Source organism: Bison bison, unplaced genomic scaffold (genome assembly GCF_000754665.1).
Source record: "Bison bison bison isolate TAMUID 2011002044 unplaced genomic scaffold, Bison_UMD1.0 scf7180017859304, whole genome shotgun sequence".
Taxonomy (NCBI): Eukaryota; Metazoa; Chordata; class Mammalia; order Artiodactyla; family Bovidae; genus Bison; species Bison bison.
Genome location: NW_011489876.1, coordinates 1340873 through 1360784, shown reverse-complemented (window position 1 = coordinate 1360784; position 19912 = coordinate 1340873). Strand labels below are relative to the sequence as shown.

Sequence of the window (19912 nt, the reverse complement as noted above, 5' to 3'; positions counted from 1 at the left end):
AGTCATGTCCAACTTTTTGCAACATGGAGTGTAGCCCACCAGGCTCCTCTGTCCATGGGATTTCCCAGGCAAGAATACTGGAGTGGGTAGCCATTTCCTTCTCCAGGGGATCTTTCGACCCAGGAATTGAACCTGTCTCTTGTGTCTTCTGCATTGACAGGCAGATTCTTTACTACTGTACCACCTAGAAAACCCCCCAAATTAGGCTACTTGCCCTATAAGATATCAGGACACATTATAAAGCTACTGTAATTAAGAAACTGTAGTACTGACCAAAGGAACAGAATAGAGAACCCAGAGAGAGACCCATGGCTACATAACAGATGACATTGCATTTCAGAGACGAATAGAGAGACTGTTTAATACATGGTGCTGGTTAAATGGTTATGCTGTGGGGAAAATGCAGTGGGATCCTATCTCGTACCCTACACAAAGATCAATTCTAGATGGATTAAACACTAAAATGTTAAAAACTAAAGTTTACAATTTTAAAATGAAATACAGGAGAATATCTTTCTGACTTTGGGATAGGAATGGATTTCTCAAACAATACAGAAAAATGATAACCATAACAAGAAAATTTTGATGCATCTGACTATAATAAAATGAAGAATGTTTATTCACTAACAGGTATCATTAAGAAATTGAACAGAAAAGCCACAAACTTGGAGAAGATGTCTGTAATGCACATGACCACCCATGTTTGTTAGAATCCAGAATATGTAAAGGAGTCCTTTACATATCAGTAGGAAAATAAATTCAATAAGAAAATGGGCAAAATTCGCAAATCAAGCACTGCACAAAAGAGGAAGCACAGGTGGTCAAACAGGTAAAAAGAGGCTCAACTTTATTACTGACCAAAGAATCGCAAATTAAGACTAGAATTTTCACCCACTATACTGGGAAGAATTTTAAAGTCCGACAATGACAAGTGAGTCACAGGGAACTCATACATGGATGGTGGGATATAAGCTGGTCCAACAACTTATAGGGATGTAATTTGGCAGTATCTTATAAACACCATAAAAATAGTTGTGACTCAGCCTGTCCAGTCTGAGTTTACATACCCTTAAAGAAACCCTTGCATGCGTACACTAGGAGACAATATGGAAATATTCACAGCAACACAGTTCCTAACTGCAAAAAGCTGGAAATTACCAAAATGCCTGTCAACAGAAGGCTGGATAAAGAAGTTGTGATGTACTCATAGAATTGAGTATTATAAGGTAATGAGAAATGAGTAAACTACACATAACCCCATGAAGGAATCTTGGAAGCACAGTAGTGAGTATATCATTTTTAAAAAAGCTCAAAAAAGAGCAAAATTTAATGATTGTTTAAGTATATACCTGTATGTTACGCATGGGCTAAGTTTTAAAAATGGAAGGAAATGGTAAATACAACACTAGTGGTTATCTCTAGGTAGGAAGAAGATGGGTTGGGAAAGAACATTGTAAATGGATACAAGTTATTGTTATATTCTACTTTTGGGGTTGAGTGGTAGGGTCTCTGGTATTGCTTACTACTTGATATTATGTATATCCTTTTGTATATAAAATTATATTATTAGACACAGGGTAGAAATAAAAAGATCTTAGGCCCTTGCTTCTACAGGCCCTGATGAGCCGTGTGACCCTGCCCATCCTTTCAGCTTCAGCTTACTCAGCTACAAAGTGCAGAGCACCTGGCACCTGCCTCCTGGGATCTGCGTGAGGACTAAGTGCAGGGACAGCACTGAGCACAGTACAGGTACACAGTGTCAGCCGCTACCGCTGCTGCTCTTGCTACTTCTGGTGGCAACTATCTTCTGAGTGGCTTTCAAGATATTAAAGTAGAGATGGTTTCATTAACAGAAAAATGAATCTACAATGCAAGAGATATAGAATGGGAAGCCATCAGTCATATATGACAGTTGAAGCCATGAGAGTGCCTAAGATGGACAGAGGAGAAACTTTCAGACTAGAAGGGTGCCAAGACAGCCTGGAGGAAAGTGCTCTAGAAAGAGACTGAGAAGAAACTGGGAGAAGCAGAAGAGACTAGTGAACTGGAGGCACAGTCAGAAGGATAAAGTGGTCAATGGTACTAAATGCTGCAGACTGAGACTAAAGCAGACACTGGGTTTGGCAATGGGAGGATCACTAGGGACCTTTACAAGAGCAGTTTCAATGAAATAGCAAAGGAAAAACAAGAGTGTTGGGGGTTAAGTCATGAGTGGGTGAGACAATGGACACTGGGAGGAAAGAACAACTTAAGAAATTAGAGATGAAGAGAAAGGTGGAAAGAGTAGGACATATAGTAGAAGGGAAGTATCTATAATGGTAAAGTGAAAGTGAAAGTCGCTCAGTCCTATTTGACCCTTTGCGATCTAGAATTCTCTAGGCCAGAATATTGGAGTGGGTAGCCTTTCCCTTTTCCAGGGGATCTTCCCAACCCAGTGATTGAACCCACGTCTCCTGCATTGCAGGTGGATTCTTTACCAGCTGACCCACAAGCTGCTGCTAAGTCGCTTCAGTTGTGTCCGAATCTGTGAGACCCCATAGACAGCAGCCCACCAGGCTCCCCCGTCCCTGGGATTCTCCAGGCAAGAACACTGGAGTGGGTTGCCATTTCCTTCTCCAATGCATGAAAGTGAAAAGTGAAAGTGAAGTTGCTCAGTCGTGTCCGACTTTTCGAGACCCCATGGACTGCAGCCTACCAGGCTCCTCCGTCCATGGGATTTTGCAGGCAAGAGTACTGGAGTGGGGCGCCATTGCCTTCTCTGTGACCCACAAGGGAAGCTCCTATAAGGGTAAGGGAGACCTAATACCATTTAGAGGCAGAGAGTAAGGAGCAGTGGGAAAGAAAGGAAAGGCACAGGAGAGGGGGGGACAAGCGATGGGGGTGAGGCGGTAACCTTGGAGACGGTAGGAGGACATGATATTCTGGACTCTGACGATAGAAAGGTAGAGCTTAGTGCTTCTCAAACTGTCATGTGTGGATGAAAAACTTGGGAGTTTAGTTAACATGCAGATTCTGGTTTGGTAGGTCTAGATTTGAGCCTGGATTCTGCATTTCTAACAAGCCTCCAGATGATGTTACTGGTCTGCAGGCTGCACATGGAGTAGTAAGGGTGTAGACTGCCGCCTTCTCTGTCACAGGAAGTGCAGCCAGACATGAAGTTGGTGGTAAAGGGGAGACATGTGGTGGGAGTTTTTGCTATATGCATATTAAAGATACCTAGGGTGAAGGTAGCAGGTGAGACAAAAAGAAAACCAAATCTAAGTCAGGTACTCAAGCCTTTGGTGACTGTTAGCAGCTCAGTGTCCCTGGGAGGGCTATATGTGTAGGTAATGAGAGGGGTCTATTTACTGGAGAGGTTGAGAGAAGGCAGGCAGGCAGAGGACAGAGTGAAGCTGCGCTGTGTAAGAGGAACAATGTAGTAGTTAGAATTGTCATAACTTGGGAATAAACATGGGTTACTGGAAGCAGGAGACAGTGGAGAGGTAAACAGCACTGACAAAAGCAGACCAGAAATGAAATCAGAACTAAAGAGTAATAATTTGTTTTATGGATACTGTTTTAAAATGATTTGCTGCTGTCCAGTTAGTCTTCATAAAGATCCATGGAAAATGACCACGGGCAAATCTGCCTTCACTAAAACTTTTACAGATGTTGACTTGCCTGTGACCTTGAAGTTATTGACAGAGGTTAACACTAGTGAACAAGATTCAAAGTGGACAACTTTCCCCCTTGGTTACTTTAAACATTTACATTCACATATAGTTTGAATATTTAAATATTTAAAGTCCCCTAGGTAAATTAAATTACATACTGCTTCTAGGAAAGAAGGAGCAGTATAAAATACCCTATTTTGAACATGCCATTCATTTTATAATAAAAGAATACAACTGTCAAATTCTGAGGTGGCATTTCATCATACTTCATGCCTAACTTTTCAAAAACTCGCAAGCTGCTGAAGTTAGTTTAAAAGAGAATGAACCTGTTTGAGTTCCAAACTGATGGGCAGGTATAATTCCCACCTGGCTGTCTTTTGTTCTCAGACTGTGAGCAGCTCATCACTAATTCAGGAGCAGAGAATGAATGTATAAGTCCAGCTGAGCACGTTCTCCATCACCAAGGCCACATTTACTAACACTGAGATATGAACCCTGTTCTGAGGCAGAGTGCCTTCCAGGTGAACAGGAAGGCAGGAGACGTTACAGGCATATTCTTACCCCTTCACTGGTTTTTTGCAAGTCTGAAGTTGTGTTTCTTGTGTCATTGCCGGCATCTCCACCCTCAGAGCTGCTTTTATTTTCTTCTTCTTTGCAGTCTTTGTCATCTTCGTCTCCTGGAGATTTCCGGGACTGTTTAGAGGATTTCTAAAGGTTTAGACAAGTTAAAAATTATAGTCAAAAGTAGAGCCCTGATTGCACAAATTTAAGTGAGAAATGTAGGAACAGCTGGCTTATATCCAGTTTGTGTGGCCTGATACAGGATACAGCATGATACAACATGCAGGTACTAAGACTGAGCTAGATAACCCTGGACAAGTCATCTCACCTCCCTGGGCCTCAGTTTAACCAGCTGGAAAGGAAGTAGAGGTGGACTAGATAACCTTTTAGTTCTTCCGGCAGTGTGATATGAAGGGCAGACAATGAAGAGTCACACACCTGGAACACTATCAATGAATAAATACAGTTGATGGAGACCACTCTAGGAAGGCTACAGAGCTATGAGGCACCCTAAAGGTCGCCTGTCCTTCCCCATCATTTCACAGCAGAGCGTAAGGTCCAGAGAAGCAAGATCAACACTCGAGGATCATACATGGACACCCACGTCAGAGCACGTATGGATGCTGTCAGGTCAATGGCATATACGGCATGATCTTGGCAAAACTTGTACATCACCATGTGATCTGAATTAACTTTAATTTTTTAAATTATGGAGAATTATTTAAGAACTGAAGGCCATACTGGTGAACTAGCTCCTTTTTTATCATCTTGCTTCTGAAACCAAGATGAACTCTGCAGTGAGGATGAAAATACAATTAGAGTTCACAGCCAGAGCTGCTTTGCAGAACAGCATTAAAATGATCAAAAGCTGGCTCCACTGTGCACTTTTAAGAAAATAAAATGTAGCATTTTACTTACACTTCCTTTCTGAAAAATTTTATGAATCTTTAAGCACATGGCAAATAACAGCTAAGAAAACTCATTAAGCCAAGTCACTTTTGGTCTTAACAAAAATGAAGTTAGCAAATTTGAGCTTCCTCAGACAATCCGTATTTTAAAATGCAACTTTTAAAGAGAAAATACCTTTTAGCTATGTGACAGAATCTATAATTACATTGCTTCTATTTTATTTAACTGAAACGACCAACCAAGCCTCAAATGTCCCTTTAAAATGACTTCATTTTCCTTCATAGAAGGAAAGCAGATTTAATAATCTGAATGTGGAGTGCCTAGAGTTTAAGTTTAAATCAAGTGTGATGATATAAAAGGTGAAATACTTTTGTTCTCCTAGTAAATACAGTATAATAATAAAAATGGAGTAACTGCTTTACATAGTAATCCTCAAATAACAGTTCCTGACTTGGAATTCTTATGGAAAATAAGGCACAGCTCCCTAAAATTTATAGTGCCTACAAAGGATACAGACAAGTAACCCTGTAAGTGATTTTTTAAGTTTTATAGTTTTTCAAGTTTTTATAATTTTTTAAGACTAGAAATAGGGTGTTACTACAGTTTTGCTAATGAGTCATATTCAGTATTCAACTGAGAAATCTGGCTGCCACGCTATATGTTATAACCTTAGGAAGCTCTCACTGGGTGTATGCAGATCCTCACAATCCCTGGAATTTTGGGGAAGGACCCACCCTTCACCAGTTTCATCAACGTGGCCTTAAACTGGCTGTGTATCCACCCGTTGCTGTCTTTGGTTTTTAACTAGGATTGCTAATGGTTTACTTATCAGCATCAGTTCAGTCTGTTGTGAGGTTCTCTTGATTGGCCCTCCTTTTTACAGTAAATAACGTCTATGCAAAGTATGTTTTGCTAACGATTTTCCAGTATCTGTTATGGCTCCAATATGAATCATACATATACTTACTGCTCAAGTGATTATATATATATATATATCCTCCCTCAAGTGTGCTTCTACTATGGCTTTTCGTTATGATTACTGAACTTTTTTTCCCCACAGAAAAACAGAATTGGGTTGAGGTAGAGGGGATGTGGGACTCTTCCCTCAACCTAACTTGGATGCAGTCAGAAAAGTTTGTGAGCCACTTGTTTTCAGTGACAAAGGAAGATTATTCAACTTTAATAAACAGATGTAGGGGGAAAAAAAATCACCACACACAACCAAAAGGAAATATTTGGAAAGCCAAAGAGCGCACTGAGGTTACCCCAGGTATGTGGTTCCCAGACTGGCAACCTCAGCTCATGGATATTTAAGGTCCCACCCTAGACCAACTAATTTGGGGTTGGGGTGGCGCTGGGCAATATATTTTAACAACCCCGTTTCCAGGTGATTCTGGTGCATGTGAAAGTTTGAGAACCATTGTGCTAGCTTATACAGCTGACGCTGAAAATAAATCATGGTTCTCAAATGATCACAAAAGTTGTGTTCTTGAAGGAAGCAAAGGGAATGATTCTTTAATTTAAAAATAGATAAGCCTTAGTAAGTATAGTATGCCTTTCCCTCTTCATTGCTTTACACTGTAAGTCTACCCCAGGCAGAGTTCCATTACTTCTGGTTTTCACAAGAGAAATGAAATAAGAATGTTTAAAAGTCACATATACACACTATTAAATATCTCGGCTATCTTAGAAAGCTTAGGTAATTTAGGGTAGCACAACACATTTCATAGAAGCTCAGCAGACAATCATGAATTAAATAAAATAAATTCAGTTGGGTGTGTAAGTGAAGTCCAAAATGCTAAAAGAAATTCAGCTTAAAAAATAATCCCTAAAAAAAAAAAAAAAATCCCTGTGGGAGATCCAGTCTTCCACAGGGGTTGTTTTTCTAACTATTTTGCTGTCATTTGCAAACTTTATCCTCATTTAAGGCAGATACCATGTTCTTCATGGGGTGTACAGGAAGTAGTATGTATTCATACAATTGTATCTGTATGGCAGTTGGGTGGGTTTTACAGACTGTAAAATAAAATGCTGCCAGTCTAATAAACCCGTGATACTTGTTTTTAAGGAGTTTCCTAAGTATATCCAGTCACTAAATACCACAGTCTAAACAGAAGTAATTTCTCTAAGGATTCATTCACCTTTGTGACAGACCAATTACAGCAAAACTTGTACCAATTTTTATCTTCAAAGATCCATTTATCCTGCTTAAAGTTTCTATAAAGTGAACAAACTTCCACAATATCAGTTTTTTCAACTGCATTTCTGAATTACTGTATGAAAAACCTAAACTTTTGATTTGTAAATCAAGGATCATGTCATGTCTCCAACAAAACATTGTTACATTTGGAATAAAATTCAAACTCCTTAACACATTATTGACCACAGGCAGAAACTATAACTGTGGCCAGTGGTTTGTTATGTACGTGAATACTGAAACGTCTCTGGTCAATACCGTTCAGATAATCAAAGACATATTTAATACATCTCTGGTCAGTAAGCTGTCAGCATGGCATACCAGTCTCCATTGTTTAGCCTTTGCTGGTCTCTCCTTCCTGATCCTGATGCCTGTCTTGTTGCAATTCAGGAACATGTCAAACCCTCCCCACCTTCAGAGTCTGCCACACACAGCTCTTCCTTCCAGATTCTTTCAGGTCTCAGCATAAACTTAGTCTTTTCAGGAAGGCCTGGCCACTCTATCTCAATGGATGTACTCTGTCATTCCCTGCTCCCATTCATTTCCCTCATAGCCCTTCCAGAATTTATATTCATTATTGGTTTTTTACTCTGTGTTTCTACCCCCAACCCACTGGATGATAAGTTATAGGAGGGTAGGACTGGAGTTGGATTTGCTCACTAGTATCTACCTAGTACAGTGTCTGACATAGAACAGGTGATCAGGAAATAGGACTGAACAAATAAAGCGACAAAATACAGTCTTTAAAGAAAAAAGACAAGAGTCTGAGTCTATCTCTATGCTTCCATAAACAGTAACAGACATAGTCCTAAATCGTACTGAAGTCTCCTACATTCTTAAATTCTTCAGAGCTCATCTGGGGACAGTTATCAGAGGGATACCTACTCTTACACCCTTGACTGAAGAACACTCCTCCTCCAACTGAGAAGGCGGTATTTCAGGGTCAAATAGCCCTTACGTGAGTCCATAGCAGCTACCCTCACGTCTAAGATTACCTGCCTATTCCCTTCAGATGTATTACTGTCTCTAAAGGAAGAGGCTCAAGAGTTGATATATTTCTATATGTATTAACAAGGGGAAAGGTTTCTTAGTAACCTTTGAAGTGTATGACTTTTTCCTCTTTGAGCCTGCTTTTTCACTCTTTCTTTTGCCTTTTCCATCTTCCTCTACTCTGTCGCCTTCTTCCTCACTGCTTGCATCAGCGGTATTCCCGCCTTCTCCCTCGGTTTCTGAAGAGCTCTGCTGCTGAATTGCCTAAGAAAAAAATAAAATATTAGCTAATTACATTTTGAAAAATAGCAAAGATCGTAGACTGCAAAAACAATCATTCTATTTTAATTAGAAAAAGTTCAGCTTACTCTAGATTTTCAAAATAAAGGGCTGTCAACTTCAATTTTCCAGTGACCACTTGACATGAACCCTCTTAGAGTAACAGAATTACAGGCATACCTGGGAGATATTTTAGGTTCAGTTCCAGACCACCACAATAAAGCAAATATCACAAAAAGGCAAGTCACATGAATTTTTTGGTTCCTCAATGCATATAAAAATTATGCTTATATCATACTGTAGTCTATTAAATTTATAGTAGCATTATGTCTAAAAAACTATGTATATACCTTAAAGATATTTTACTGCTAAAAAATGCTAATCATCATCTGAGCCTTCAGTGGGTCCTAACCTTTTCGCTGATGGAGGGTCAGTCACGTAGATGGCTACTGACTGATCAGTGTGGTGGTTGAAGGTTGGAGTGGCTCTGGCAACTTAAAGACAACGACATGGCAGTATCAGGTGACTCTGCCTCTTACGAATGAGTTCTCTGTAGCAGGCAACGCTGTTTGACAGCATTTTAGCCACCACAGAATTTTTTTCAAAACTGGAGTCAATCCTCTCAAACCTTGTCACTGCTCTATCAACTAAGTTTATGTAATATTCTGAATCCTTTGTTGTCACATCAACAGCCTTCACAACATCTTTACCAGGAATAGCTTTCATCTCAAGAAACGACACTCTGTTCATCTGTAACAAGCAATTCCTTATCCATTCAAGTATTAACAGCAGACTGCAACAGTGAAATTGTATCTCCAGGCTCTGCTTCTAACTCTAATTCTCTTGCCATTTCCACCACATCTGCAGTTACTTCCTCCAGTGAAGTCTTGAAGCCCTCTAAGTCATCCATGAGGGTTGGAATCCACTTCTTTCAGATTCCTCTTAATGTTGATATTCTGACCTCTTTCTTTGAATCATAAATGTTGTTAATGGCATTTAGAATGGTGAATCCTTTCTAGAAGGTTTTCAATCAACTTTTCCCCATATCTGTAAGAGGAGTCACCAACTATGGCCACTATAGCTTTATAAGATGTATTTCTTAGATAATAAGACTTTAAAGTCTAAATTCCTCCTTGATCCATGGACTGCAGATGGATATGGTGTTAGCAGGCAGGAAAACAACACTAATCTGATGGTACATCTCTATCAGAGCTTGTGGGTGGCCTGATGCACTGTCAATAAGCATGAATATTTTCAAAGGAATCTTTTTTTCTGAGCAGTAGTTCTCAAGAGTGGCCTTAAAAATATTCAGTAAAGCATGTGGTCAGTACATGGTGCTGTCATCTAGGTTTCGGTGTTCCATTTATAAAACACAGGCAGAGTAGATTCAGCACGATCTTTAAAGACTCTAGGATTTCCAGAATGGTCAATGAGCACTGGCTTCAACTTAAAGCCACCAGTTGAATTAGCCTCTAACAAGAGTCAGGCTATCTTTTGAAGCTAAGTCAGCAGAAGAAGTCTCTTCTCTAGCTATGGAAGTCCTAGGGGGCACCTTCCAATAGAAGGCTGTGTCATTTACACCAAAAAATCTGTTGTTTAGTGTAGCCACCTTCATGACGCACCTTAGCCAGAGCTTCTGGATCACCTGCTGCAGCTTCTGTATCAGCTCTTGCTGCTTCACTTTGCACTTTTATGTTATAGAAACAGCTTTTTCCTTAAGCCTCTGGCACCAACCTCTACTAGCTTCACACTTTTCATCTACAGCCTCCTCACCCTTCTCAGCCTTCACAGAATTGAAGAGAGTTAGGCCTTGCTCTGGATTAGGCTCTGGCTGAAGGGAATCTTGTGACTGGTTTCATCTTCAATCCAGACCACTCAAACCTTCTCCATAGCAGCAATAAGGCTGTTTCACTTTCTTATTATTCATGCATTCACCAGAGTGGTACTCTTAATTTCTTTCAAGAACATTTTCTTTGCATTCACAACTTGGCTAACTGTTTGGCTCCAAGAGGCCTAGCTTTAGGCCCATGACTTCCTTAGTTTCTAAGGTGAATCATTTCTAGCTTTTGATTAAAAGTGAGAGACTTGACTCTTCCTTTCACCTGAATACTTAGATGCCACTGCAGGGTCATTAACTGGCCTAACTTCAATATTGTGTCTCACAGGGTGGCTGAAGGAGAGGGAGGGAGACAGGGGAACGGCTCATCAGTGGAGCACTCAGAACACACACAACATGAACACATACACATCAGTTAAGTTCATCGTCTTATATGGGTGGGGTTTGTGACATCCCAAAACAATTATAATGGTAATATCAAAGATCATTGGATACTATTAACAAATAGAAGAATAATGAAAAAGTTTGAAATACTGAGAGAATTACCAAAATAAGAAGCCAAGACACAAGGTGAGCAAGGGCTGGTGGAAAAACAAGGTCAACAGACTTGCTCAAAGCAGGGTTGCCACAAACCTTCGATTTGTAAAAAATGCACTATCTGTGAAGTGCAACATAGCAATGTATGCCTGAACATTTAATCCAAAGTGCGACTGGAGCAAGACAGAATTCTGACTTCAGATCGGTGGTGGGTAATTGTTAATACAAAGGACACACAAGAAAGATTGAAAAAAGAGTTAAAATTAAAAAATGAGATACAGCAAGTGATAATGAAGTAAACTGTCACCTGGTATCCAGTAAACTTTACTCCTGGGTTATTTTCTATTTCCCACAATCCTTCATTAAATCCTTTCCGTTTGTTTGATTTTCCAAACTTGTCTTTGTATTCCTTGTAAGGGAAGAGGTCTTTGGGACCTAGAAAAGCACTGCAGAGACACATCAGAAAGAGATTTGACATCTGACCTTCAAATGTAAGGTATTTTTAATATCAACTCAGGTGTCAGAGCATATCTTAGTATATAAATTGTAAGTATGTATAAACTCTCTGAGTTAGGCACATATCACAAGATGTTTTGCACACATAATTCAAGGTAGAAAAAAATGGACAGCTAGGTATACAGGCCAGCAACACTGACTGTGTTGCTTTGATTTTAAATTACTAATTTCTTTTTTGTTTTGAAATTGATTTTTAGTTAAACAAGTAGTTTTAAAGATGTCTACTTTGACCACTTAAATCATCTTACACTAAGACTTATATATGCTAATCTTCCATAGGTAAGGGGTGTAAAAACATAAACAGTGGAGTAAAAAATGATTCTAACTCTATATGCCACATTAGTATATTTATTATTTCTATAAATTAAAAAATCATTAGTGTTTAATGAGGCATTAGACAAGAAAAAAATTAGAAGTGGCAAACTAGATAGAATCATCCAATTTAAACCTAATCTTAAATTAGTCATAATTATGAAAAGAAAATGAGAATAAATCCTGAGGCTGGCCTAGAGATCCAAGCATTTAAACTAAAGTCTTCAGCATTACTGTCTATGACATTAATCTGGCAGATGACACAGTGGGGCCCACAGCCTGGCTGAGATGCATTTCAAACTGAGACTCATTTATTCACATTTTACTCAACATCTCTAAAGTGTCAGCTGTTCTAGAGGCGCTCGGCGTTCTTCAGGGAACAAAAAGATGAACATCTCTGCCCTCATAGAGCATACATTCTAGTAGCAAGGGTAGGAATCTAGACAATAGAAAAGATAAATAAAATATAGTACCATGTGCTAAAAATAAATAAATCTATTGATGACGCAGAAAAAGGGGATAGTAAGGACTGGGATGGATTTTAACAGTTTTAGAAATACAGATCAAGAGGGAAGGCCTCACTGAAAAGGGAACATCCAAGAACTGAAGAGGGTGAAGAAGGGACCCATGTGGTTATTTGGGGAAGAGGAGAGCAAGTTGAAGGAAGAGCAAGTATAAAAGGCCCTGAGGTGGAAGAATGCCTAATGTATCTGGAGTGAAATGAGTGAAGAGAGAGTTGTGAGACGAGGTCAGAAAGGTACCAGTATGGGCGCACGATCGTGTTGGGGCTTTGAGGCCACTATAAAGGCTTTGAGTCAGATGGGAAGCCATTAACGGTTCTGAGTGTGACAATTTGTGTTTTAAAAGGGTCACTCTGGCTGTGCTGAAAACACACTGAAGGTCTGGGTACTAGGGCAGAAGTGGAGAGACTAATTAGAGGCTACTGAAGTAACAATGGTGACTAGGACCAGGGTGTTGGTGAGAGGTGGCTGGATTCTGAATTCACTCTCCATTAAGAGCCAAGGTGATTTGCTGATGAGTCGCATATGGCATGTGAGAGGGTGGAACTGAGGCTATCTCCAATGATATGGGCTTCCCAGGTGGCTCAGTGGTTAAGAATCCACCTGCCAATGCAGGAGATGCCGGGTCGATCTCTGGGTCGGGAAGATCTCCTGGCGAAGGAAATGGCAACCCAGTCCAGTATTCTTGCCTGGGAAATCTCAGGGACAGAGAAACATGGTGTGCTACAGTCCATGGGCTCAAAGAGTCGGACATGACTGAGCACGCACACACACCTGCCAAGGATACAGACTGAGAAATTAGAAGAATGGACTTAATATACTGAAACGCAAGATTTTTGAGAGAACAAGATTTGAAGGTGACACGTTCAGTTCTGGATGTTAAATCTGAAAACCTAGTTAGATATCCCAGTGAAGATGTCAAGTAGGCAACTGGGCAGGTGATCTGGAATTCAGGGAAAACGTCTGTGCTAGAGGTGTGTATTTAGAATTTATCAGCAGAAGTGATATTGAAAGCTTTGAGACAATGGGTTAACAGTTAACTGTTGATTTTATAAATTCCATTTTCTGACTGGATCTTAGTACTGGTCCCTTCCTTACACTGCCCAGCTGATCAAGAATTCAAGTTGATAAAATCACCCAAGCATGCTTTCTGACCCCAATCACCACATCTTCTTTGGTTGTTCAACTTTAACTGTTCAGCATGATTGCATTTCACTGCATCCAGCGATAGTTTATTAGGTTACTGGACATTTTAATCAAACTGAGCATGAGAAGGACATGTGACTGGGTCTGGTGATTTCACTTGCAGAGCAATTTGACATGAATTATTAGACTACAGCTTTTGACCTTTCTCCAGTCGTCCTTGACTCTAGGTATAGGAATTAACTGTGGGCTAAGCTGCCTGAGGTTCATGTCAGCTATTGATGCTAACCAGAGCCTGTCTGTACTTTATGCCACAGGAGCCAGGGTTAATGATTCAACTGGCCATGTGAGCTATTGCCAGAAAGAGGGACATTGATTGAATGAGCTATTCTAAAACAAATTCTTATTTTTGATAGATGATCTCGGGTTTTTCTGGTTTACAGATAATTCCACAAATCAAATCTCCTTTCAATTGGTTAACTTTGCTGTATGTTTTATAAATTTTAAAGGGTAGACCAGAAAATAAAATTGTTCAAAGTAATATGCTCTACGAATGTTATTTTTTTTTCCTGGCAAAGGCTGCCTTAAGAATTATCCAGACTAAAACTACAGGGGTAGAGTTATATGTGGCAGAATAAATTTGGGCTCCAATCTCCTGTCTGTCTGAGCAACAGATTCACAGCCATGTTCCAAGAATTCTGGCTCTGCCTGGGGGGTGCTCCTGCTGATAGTTTTCTTGTTAAATTCCTCGCTTTTCACATACTTTCCCCCCACTGCATTTATTTCATTGAATCAATTTCAATTCATTCAATGGCTATTTTTGAAAACATCTGCCATAAGCCAGGCACTGTGCACAGCACTGTGTATACAGGGCTTAGCAACATTCACATAATCTCTGCCTTCATAGAGAGACTGAGTATTAGGCACTTGCCAGGGCATATAATCTCAGGTTCAAGGACACCCAATACCTAGTAAATGATCAGCTGAAACAATCTTGTAACAATTTTTCTGAAGTTCACTGTCCTCTAGATGTTTTAAAATCTACTCCTGGATGATCAAACCAGCAGAAAATTCACAAATGGACCGTAACACACTGCTCCTTGGTAGAAATTCTTTTACTGAATTGAGACTTGGAATTATGCCACTGACTTATATTAAGGATGCTACAAGAAAGAGCTCCATATAATCCTTCATACTGTTCCCTGGAATGATTCTGTTACATTTATTAGCAATATACCAGGTGGCAAGCTCTTAAAGGGCAATTTTTATTTCAAGTGCCTCAAAGAATACCCAGAAAATATTTACTAAGTGAATGAAAGTCATCACATAATATGAGTAAATGGGTGACTTTGGTGTATATAGTGGGAATGTAACAATCTTGCTTATTAAATTGTCTTGTTCTAGATATACAATCAGATCACTTAGAATTAAGTCCTAAAGGAAAAGCAAAATAATGTATGGACACAAAACAGAGTTAGGAATGAGGGAAATACAAAAATAGGTATCACAAAGCCCTGAGCACTTATTACTTTGGTAAAACATTTATTTCTAAGCCTCTAGCAACCTCTTCAAGGAGAAAAACGTGTTAAGTTGCATTGTCCACAAGTGTCTATTAGATAAAAACAAAACAAAGAAAAGAAAAGAAAACTAACCTCTTGAAAGAAAACATAAATGTTTCTCAGATGAAGACAAGCAAGAACCAGGACTTAAAGGGCCCTCTCCTGGCTAACTCTCTTTCGTAGGAGAATAAGGAAGATGTAAGGGTGCGAGAAACAGCAAAGTAAGGAGAAGTTCACACCTGGCTCTGCTAGCATTCACATAAACATAGGGACGGCCCTGACTTTGAAGACTTCCAAGATTTCATCATAGTTTTTAGCTTTTGCTCCCATTTGCAACTCCTATTCCATTTGTGTCCTTGTTGTAAACAACCATATGTGTTCTCAGTGTGTCAAGGTTGCCTACTGTTCCCTAGTACCCATGACCATCTTCTTCCTTTTAATGGATTACTCCTCCCAATTTGTTTCCCAACAGGGCTGCCTGGCTAGAGACCATGTTTCCAGCTTCCTTACAGCTTGATATGGCCTGATGACTGACCAAGTTCTTGTCACTGGAATAAACAAAAGTATAAGTGACATATCTGGAAGATGCATGGGGGCTGCTGAGCCAGTTTTTGCTTTTTTGTTCATTTTTCAAAATAAGCAGACAAGACCAATACCCCCATGGAATGGCAGAACAACACAATAGAAGAAACCTGGGTCCCTGGAACAGAGCTGACTACCCACCTTGATGTATCTGCCTCTCTCTGGTTGTTTCAAAAAAAAAAAAATAGTAAACTCCTATATTATTTGAGACACTGTATTTTCAGTTTCCTTTATTCAACAGTTTAACCTGTACTAAGTGACCAACAGAATTATGAAAACTTACAAAGGTGGTATGTTTCCTTCAGAGACTGACAAACTGTGAAGAGGCCCGAGAGACTGTGAAATATGAATGGAAGACATATGTTTCTAGCAGGGAAACATACACGAGCTACAAGAGAAATGACTGGAAATGCTAAGGAAGCCACCCTAGGACTGAGAAGTATCCTAAAAGAAACTTCTGGGTCATGCCCAACATTTAAGCAGAAACAAATGACATTAAAAAGCAAAATAAATGAAAAATCTTGAGATTAAGAAAAGATAGATTACCTTTGTAATTTTATATAAGTGGTTATAATGATTTTAAAAGCATATAAAATAATATAAAGTGATTGTTAACAACATATGTCATCTAGCAGAATCAAATCAGAACTGTTGAAAATTTATGTTGTTTTGTTGACTTACGTTTCGTGGGTGCCAAAAAAGAAGATAGGGTATTTATTGGCTGGAGGCTTCACAGCTCCCTCTGGGAGTTCATCGATCTGTTAAAAATAAAATCAGGTTAAATAGCATAAACACGAACAAACACTGTCATGATAATTTATTGCTATTTTCAAAATAAAATTACTCTAATAAAAATCCCAGTCATTTTTCTTTTCCCTGAACCTTATTAAAATGATTCTGGAGGTCATATTGACACATCATATGGAGAGTAACTCTGTGAACTGATGGTAACCATTATGGCAACACATAATCAGGAGCCAAAACTACTCACTTCCTTCAGCTCAATAGAATTACACTTGGGAATCTGTCCTGGTGAAGTAATACAAGAGAATAACAAAGAAACAAAAAAGATGCACTTTGGGGGGATAGCAGCAAATTTTTACACATACACACACACTCCCTAGAAACATAAGCATTACAAAATATGATAATTATGGAAAATTAACAAAATATTATATAGTGGCTAAAAGGTATCTCTTGCCTGGACTACTACAAGTAGTAGTAGTCTTGTAGTCTACTACAAGACTCTCCCCACAAGGTGAAGTTGGAACCATGTTTTTAAAAGCATATTCAATTGCGTCAAATCCTTTAACAGCTTCTCAGAGCTGTGCACCTGAAACCTCTGAGACTTTTTAAAGGTAAACATCATCAGTCTTCCCCAGATCCATCAGTTCTTACATAACAGCTGAGTTTGAGAACTTCCAAACTCTTTAGAATGCTACATATAGACCCATTATTTCCTAGAATGTTTCAAGAAGTGGTCCTTGACTTCTAAATCTCCATCTGCAACCCCCGCCTTTCTTTTGAACTCCAGGCTTGAATTTATAAATACCTTCAAACCATTTTCATTTATAGGTCCTGCAAGCAGCTTAAAATTAAGACAAGGCTATGAATAGGAGAAGAGACATACTTGTAGTTTATAGAGCAAGGAAGTGTCTGGTATCCAGTGTCTTGAAGAAATCTAAGGCCTTCTTAACTAACATATGGCAACAGCCTGATGATTACTAAATATCACAACTTCATCTCTGAACTGAATGAACCATGTGTCACAGAACAGATGTTCTGGCATACTGACAGAAGATGGACTTTGAGTCTAGAAACGTGTAATTAAGTCTGGCTTCTGACTTAAACTGATAGAGAAAACATCACTTAATATTAGACTTTCACATCTGCAAAATGAGATGGTTGTACTAGGTAACCTCTAGGTTTCCTTCAAGTCCTGAGATCCCATGCCTTGTCTAGAACTGAACTAATTTTCTCTGAATTTGTTTTGTTTCCTGTCTCATGGATTGGCACACTCAGTTACCAAGAAAGAAACCTTTATCTTTTTATTATTTCCTCAAGCACTATGTTCAGTTTTTCATCAACTTCTCCAATTTGGCTCCTGAAATGTCTCCAAATTGAATACCATTCCCATCACTAAATTCAGTTCCCTAAAAAAGTTCTCATGATCTTTTGACAAGGCCATAGCAGCCTTTCAAATTATCTCCTTGTCTCTTAGGCTTGCCCGTTACCTACTATACAGTGTTGGTCACTAAACTGTGTCCGACTCTTTGTGACCCTATGGACTGTAGCCCGCCAGGCTCCTCTGTCTATAGAGTTCTCCAGGGAAGAATACTGGAGTAGGTTGCCATTCCCTTCTCCAGGGGATCTGCCTGACCTAGGGGTTGAATCTGGGTCTCCTGCATCACTGGCAGATTCTTTACCATCTGAGCCACTAAGGAAGGAAGCCCACTTACTATACAACTTCTGTGTAAACCTTGTATGTTACATTTCAATACACTACCCTGTAAGGACAATTTAAAATGAATAATTTCATTCTGAATAAAACTCAATATATTTTCAGTTTTATATATATACACACACATATATTATTGTGGTAAAAAAGACTTAACATAAAATTTTCCGTATTACCCATTTTTAAACGTATAGTTCAGTAACGTTAAGACTATTCACACTGCTATGATACAGATCTCCAGAAAGTGAACATATTTTAAGAACAAAAAACAGAAATATGGAAATGCATATGTTTATGTATGTGGGGGCACTGAATTGCTAGCTGACAAAACAGTATCACATCAGGTTTTTTTTCCACTCCTGTGAGAAAACTGAAAGTGAATCTTTTTAAAAAATCTTTTAAAACTTTTCTTTCACATAAGACATAACTTGTGATTGAACTCTTCCTCTGCTGTAATGTTATGTAACTAACATCTACTGTAGAAGCTACAAACTGATAGCTCTTAGGCCCATGTCCAGCCTGAAGAAATGCTTTGTTTGGCTCATACAGTGTTTTAAAAATACTGAATTAGTTGTCAACAGTTTAATACTGGAAGATTCATTATTAAAATCCAGAGTAATAGCTTCTGTGGAAAAAATACTGAAGACAGGGCTGAGCAACACTAAGCCTGATTCCCACAAGGCAACAATCAGCTGAAGATGATCGAGCTGCCTGCAGACAAGGTCTGCTCTCTCAGGTGTAACCTGTCTACCTTTCTCCAGGTGATCCTTTAGGTGCCTGCTTCCCTTATTTATATGACTTGCTTGGCCTCTGAATATCTGAGTTCATGCCTCCTGTGATAAACAGTGTCAAGACAGCGGCTTTATCATCACTCTGGTTCCCTCAAAAAGGTGTTAAAAGTTGACATGCACTCACTGTATTTTATTGAGAGTCTCTGTTCTGAAAATTACGCATTGACAGTTTTGGAATTATACCGAGCTGTTCAAGTGGATATACCTTCTTGATCTAATTAAAGAGTGCACCTCTGAGGCACTGGTTTTTGTGTTTGTTTTGGCTTCTAGAGTGAATACTTATCTTCAGTTGTTGTTGTTCAGTCACTAAGTTGTGTCTGACTCTTTGCAACCCCACGGACATAGCACGCCAGGCTTCCTTGTCCTTCACCATCTCCTGGAGTTTACTCAAACTCATGTCCATTGAGTCAGTGATGCCATCCACCTGTCTCGTCCTCTGTCGCCCCCTTCTCCTCCTGCCCTCAGTCTTACCCAGCATCAGGGTTTTTCTCAATGAGTTGGCTCTTCACATTAGGTGGCCAAAGTACCGGAGCTTCTGTTTTTCTACTGTTTCTGCTTTCCTGAATTTTATTTTCACTTTTATTTCTGGTTCTTGGCTATGTTCAGTTCTGATTCTGGTTTGCACATAGCCAGTGTTATTCCCCCATAATAGGAGGCTGGGGATCTAGTTTCTTTTTGGTATGACAGGGCAAATAATCTGGTACAACAGTCTTCTGGTTGTAGAAGAATAAGTCCTGCTTTTACTGGAAAGAAGAAAAGCCCTTTGAGATCCAGATCAGTTAAGTGTATGAATTTAGTGCGTCCTTTAACCTGCAGCTGAAGCTGTAGACCTGAAGCTGAGGCCTCTGTGTGTCTATACTCGAAAGAGTCTTTACCCTTCCTTGCATGAGTTTGAAAGATTTTCCTTTTTCTAGGAAGGGTATTAACAAATTAGATATAAATTTCTTAAAATGAAAGAGTTTTGTTTTTATTGAGTTATAGATACTAATAAGATTACAAAAATCTAATATAAAGGAACATAACAATCCTCAAGAAATTAAAAAAGTGAACGCAGAGTACTTCTTGTT

At 39.2% G+C, this 19912-nt stretch overlaps 1 protein-coding gene across 1 annotated transcript in view; it reads right to left on the bottom strand.

The window, feature by feature from the left end:
• Nucleotides 1-19912, bottom strand: part of LOC104981757 (hepatoma-derived growth factor-related protein 3) — a 77928-nt gene that overhangs the window by 8496 nt on the left and 49520 nt on the right. Inside the window, exons 3-6 of the mRNA XM_010831015.1 lie at nucleotides 16278-16354; nucleotides 11271-11409; nucleotides 8416-8574; nucleotides 4215-4361 (exon numbers count right to left, since the gene is read on the bottom strand). Coding sequence (XP_010829317.1) covers nucleotides 4215-4361; nucleotides 8416-8574; nucleotides 11271-11409; nucleotides 16278-16354 — 522 coding nt within the window. The remainder of the gene's footprint in view (nucleotides 1-4214; nucleotides 4362-8415; nucleotides 8575-11270; nucleotides 11410-16277; nucleotides 16355-19912) is intronic.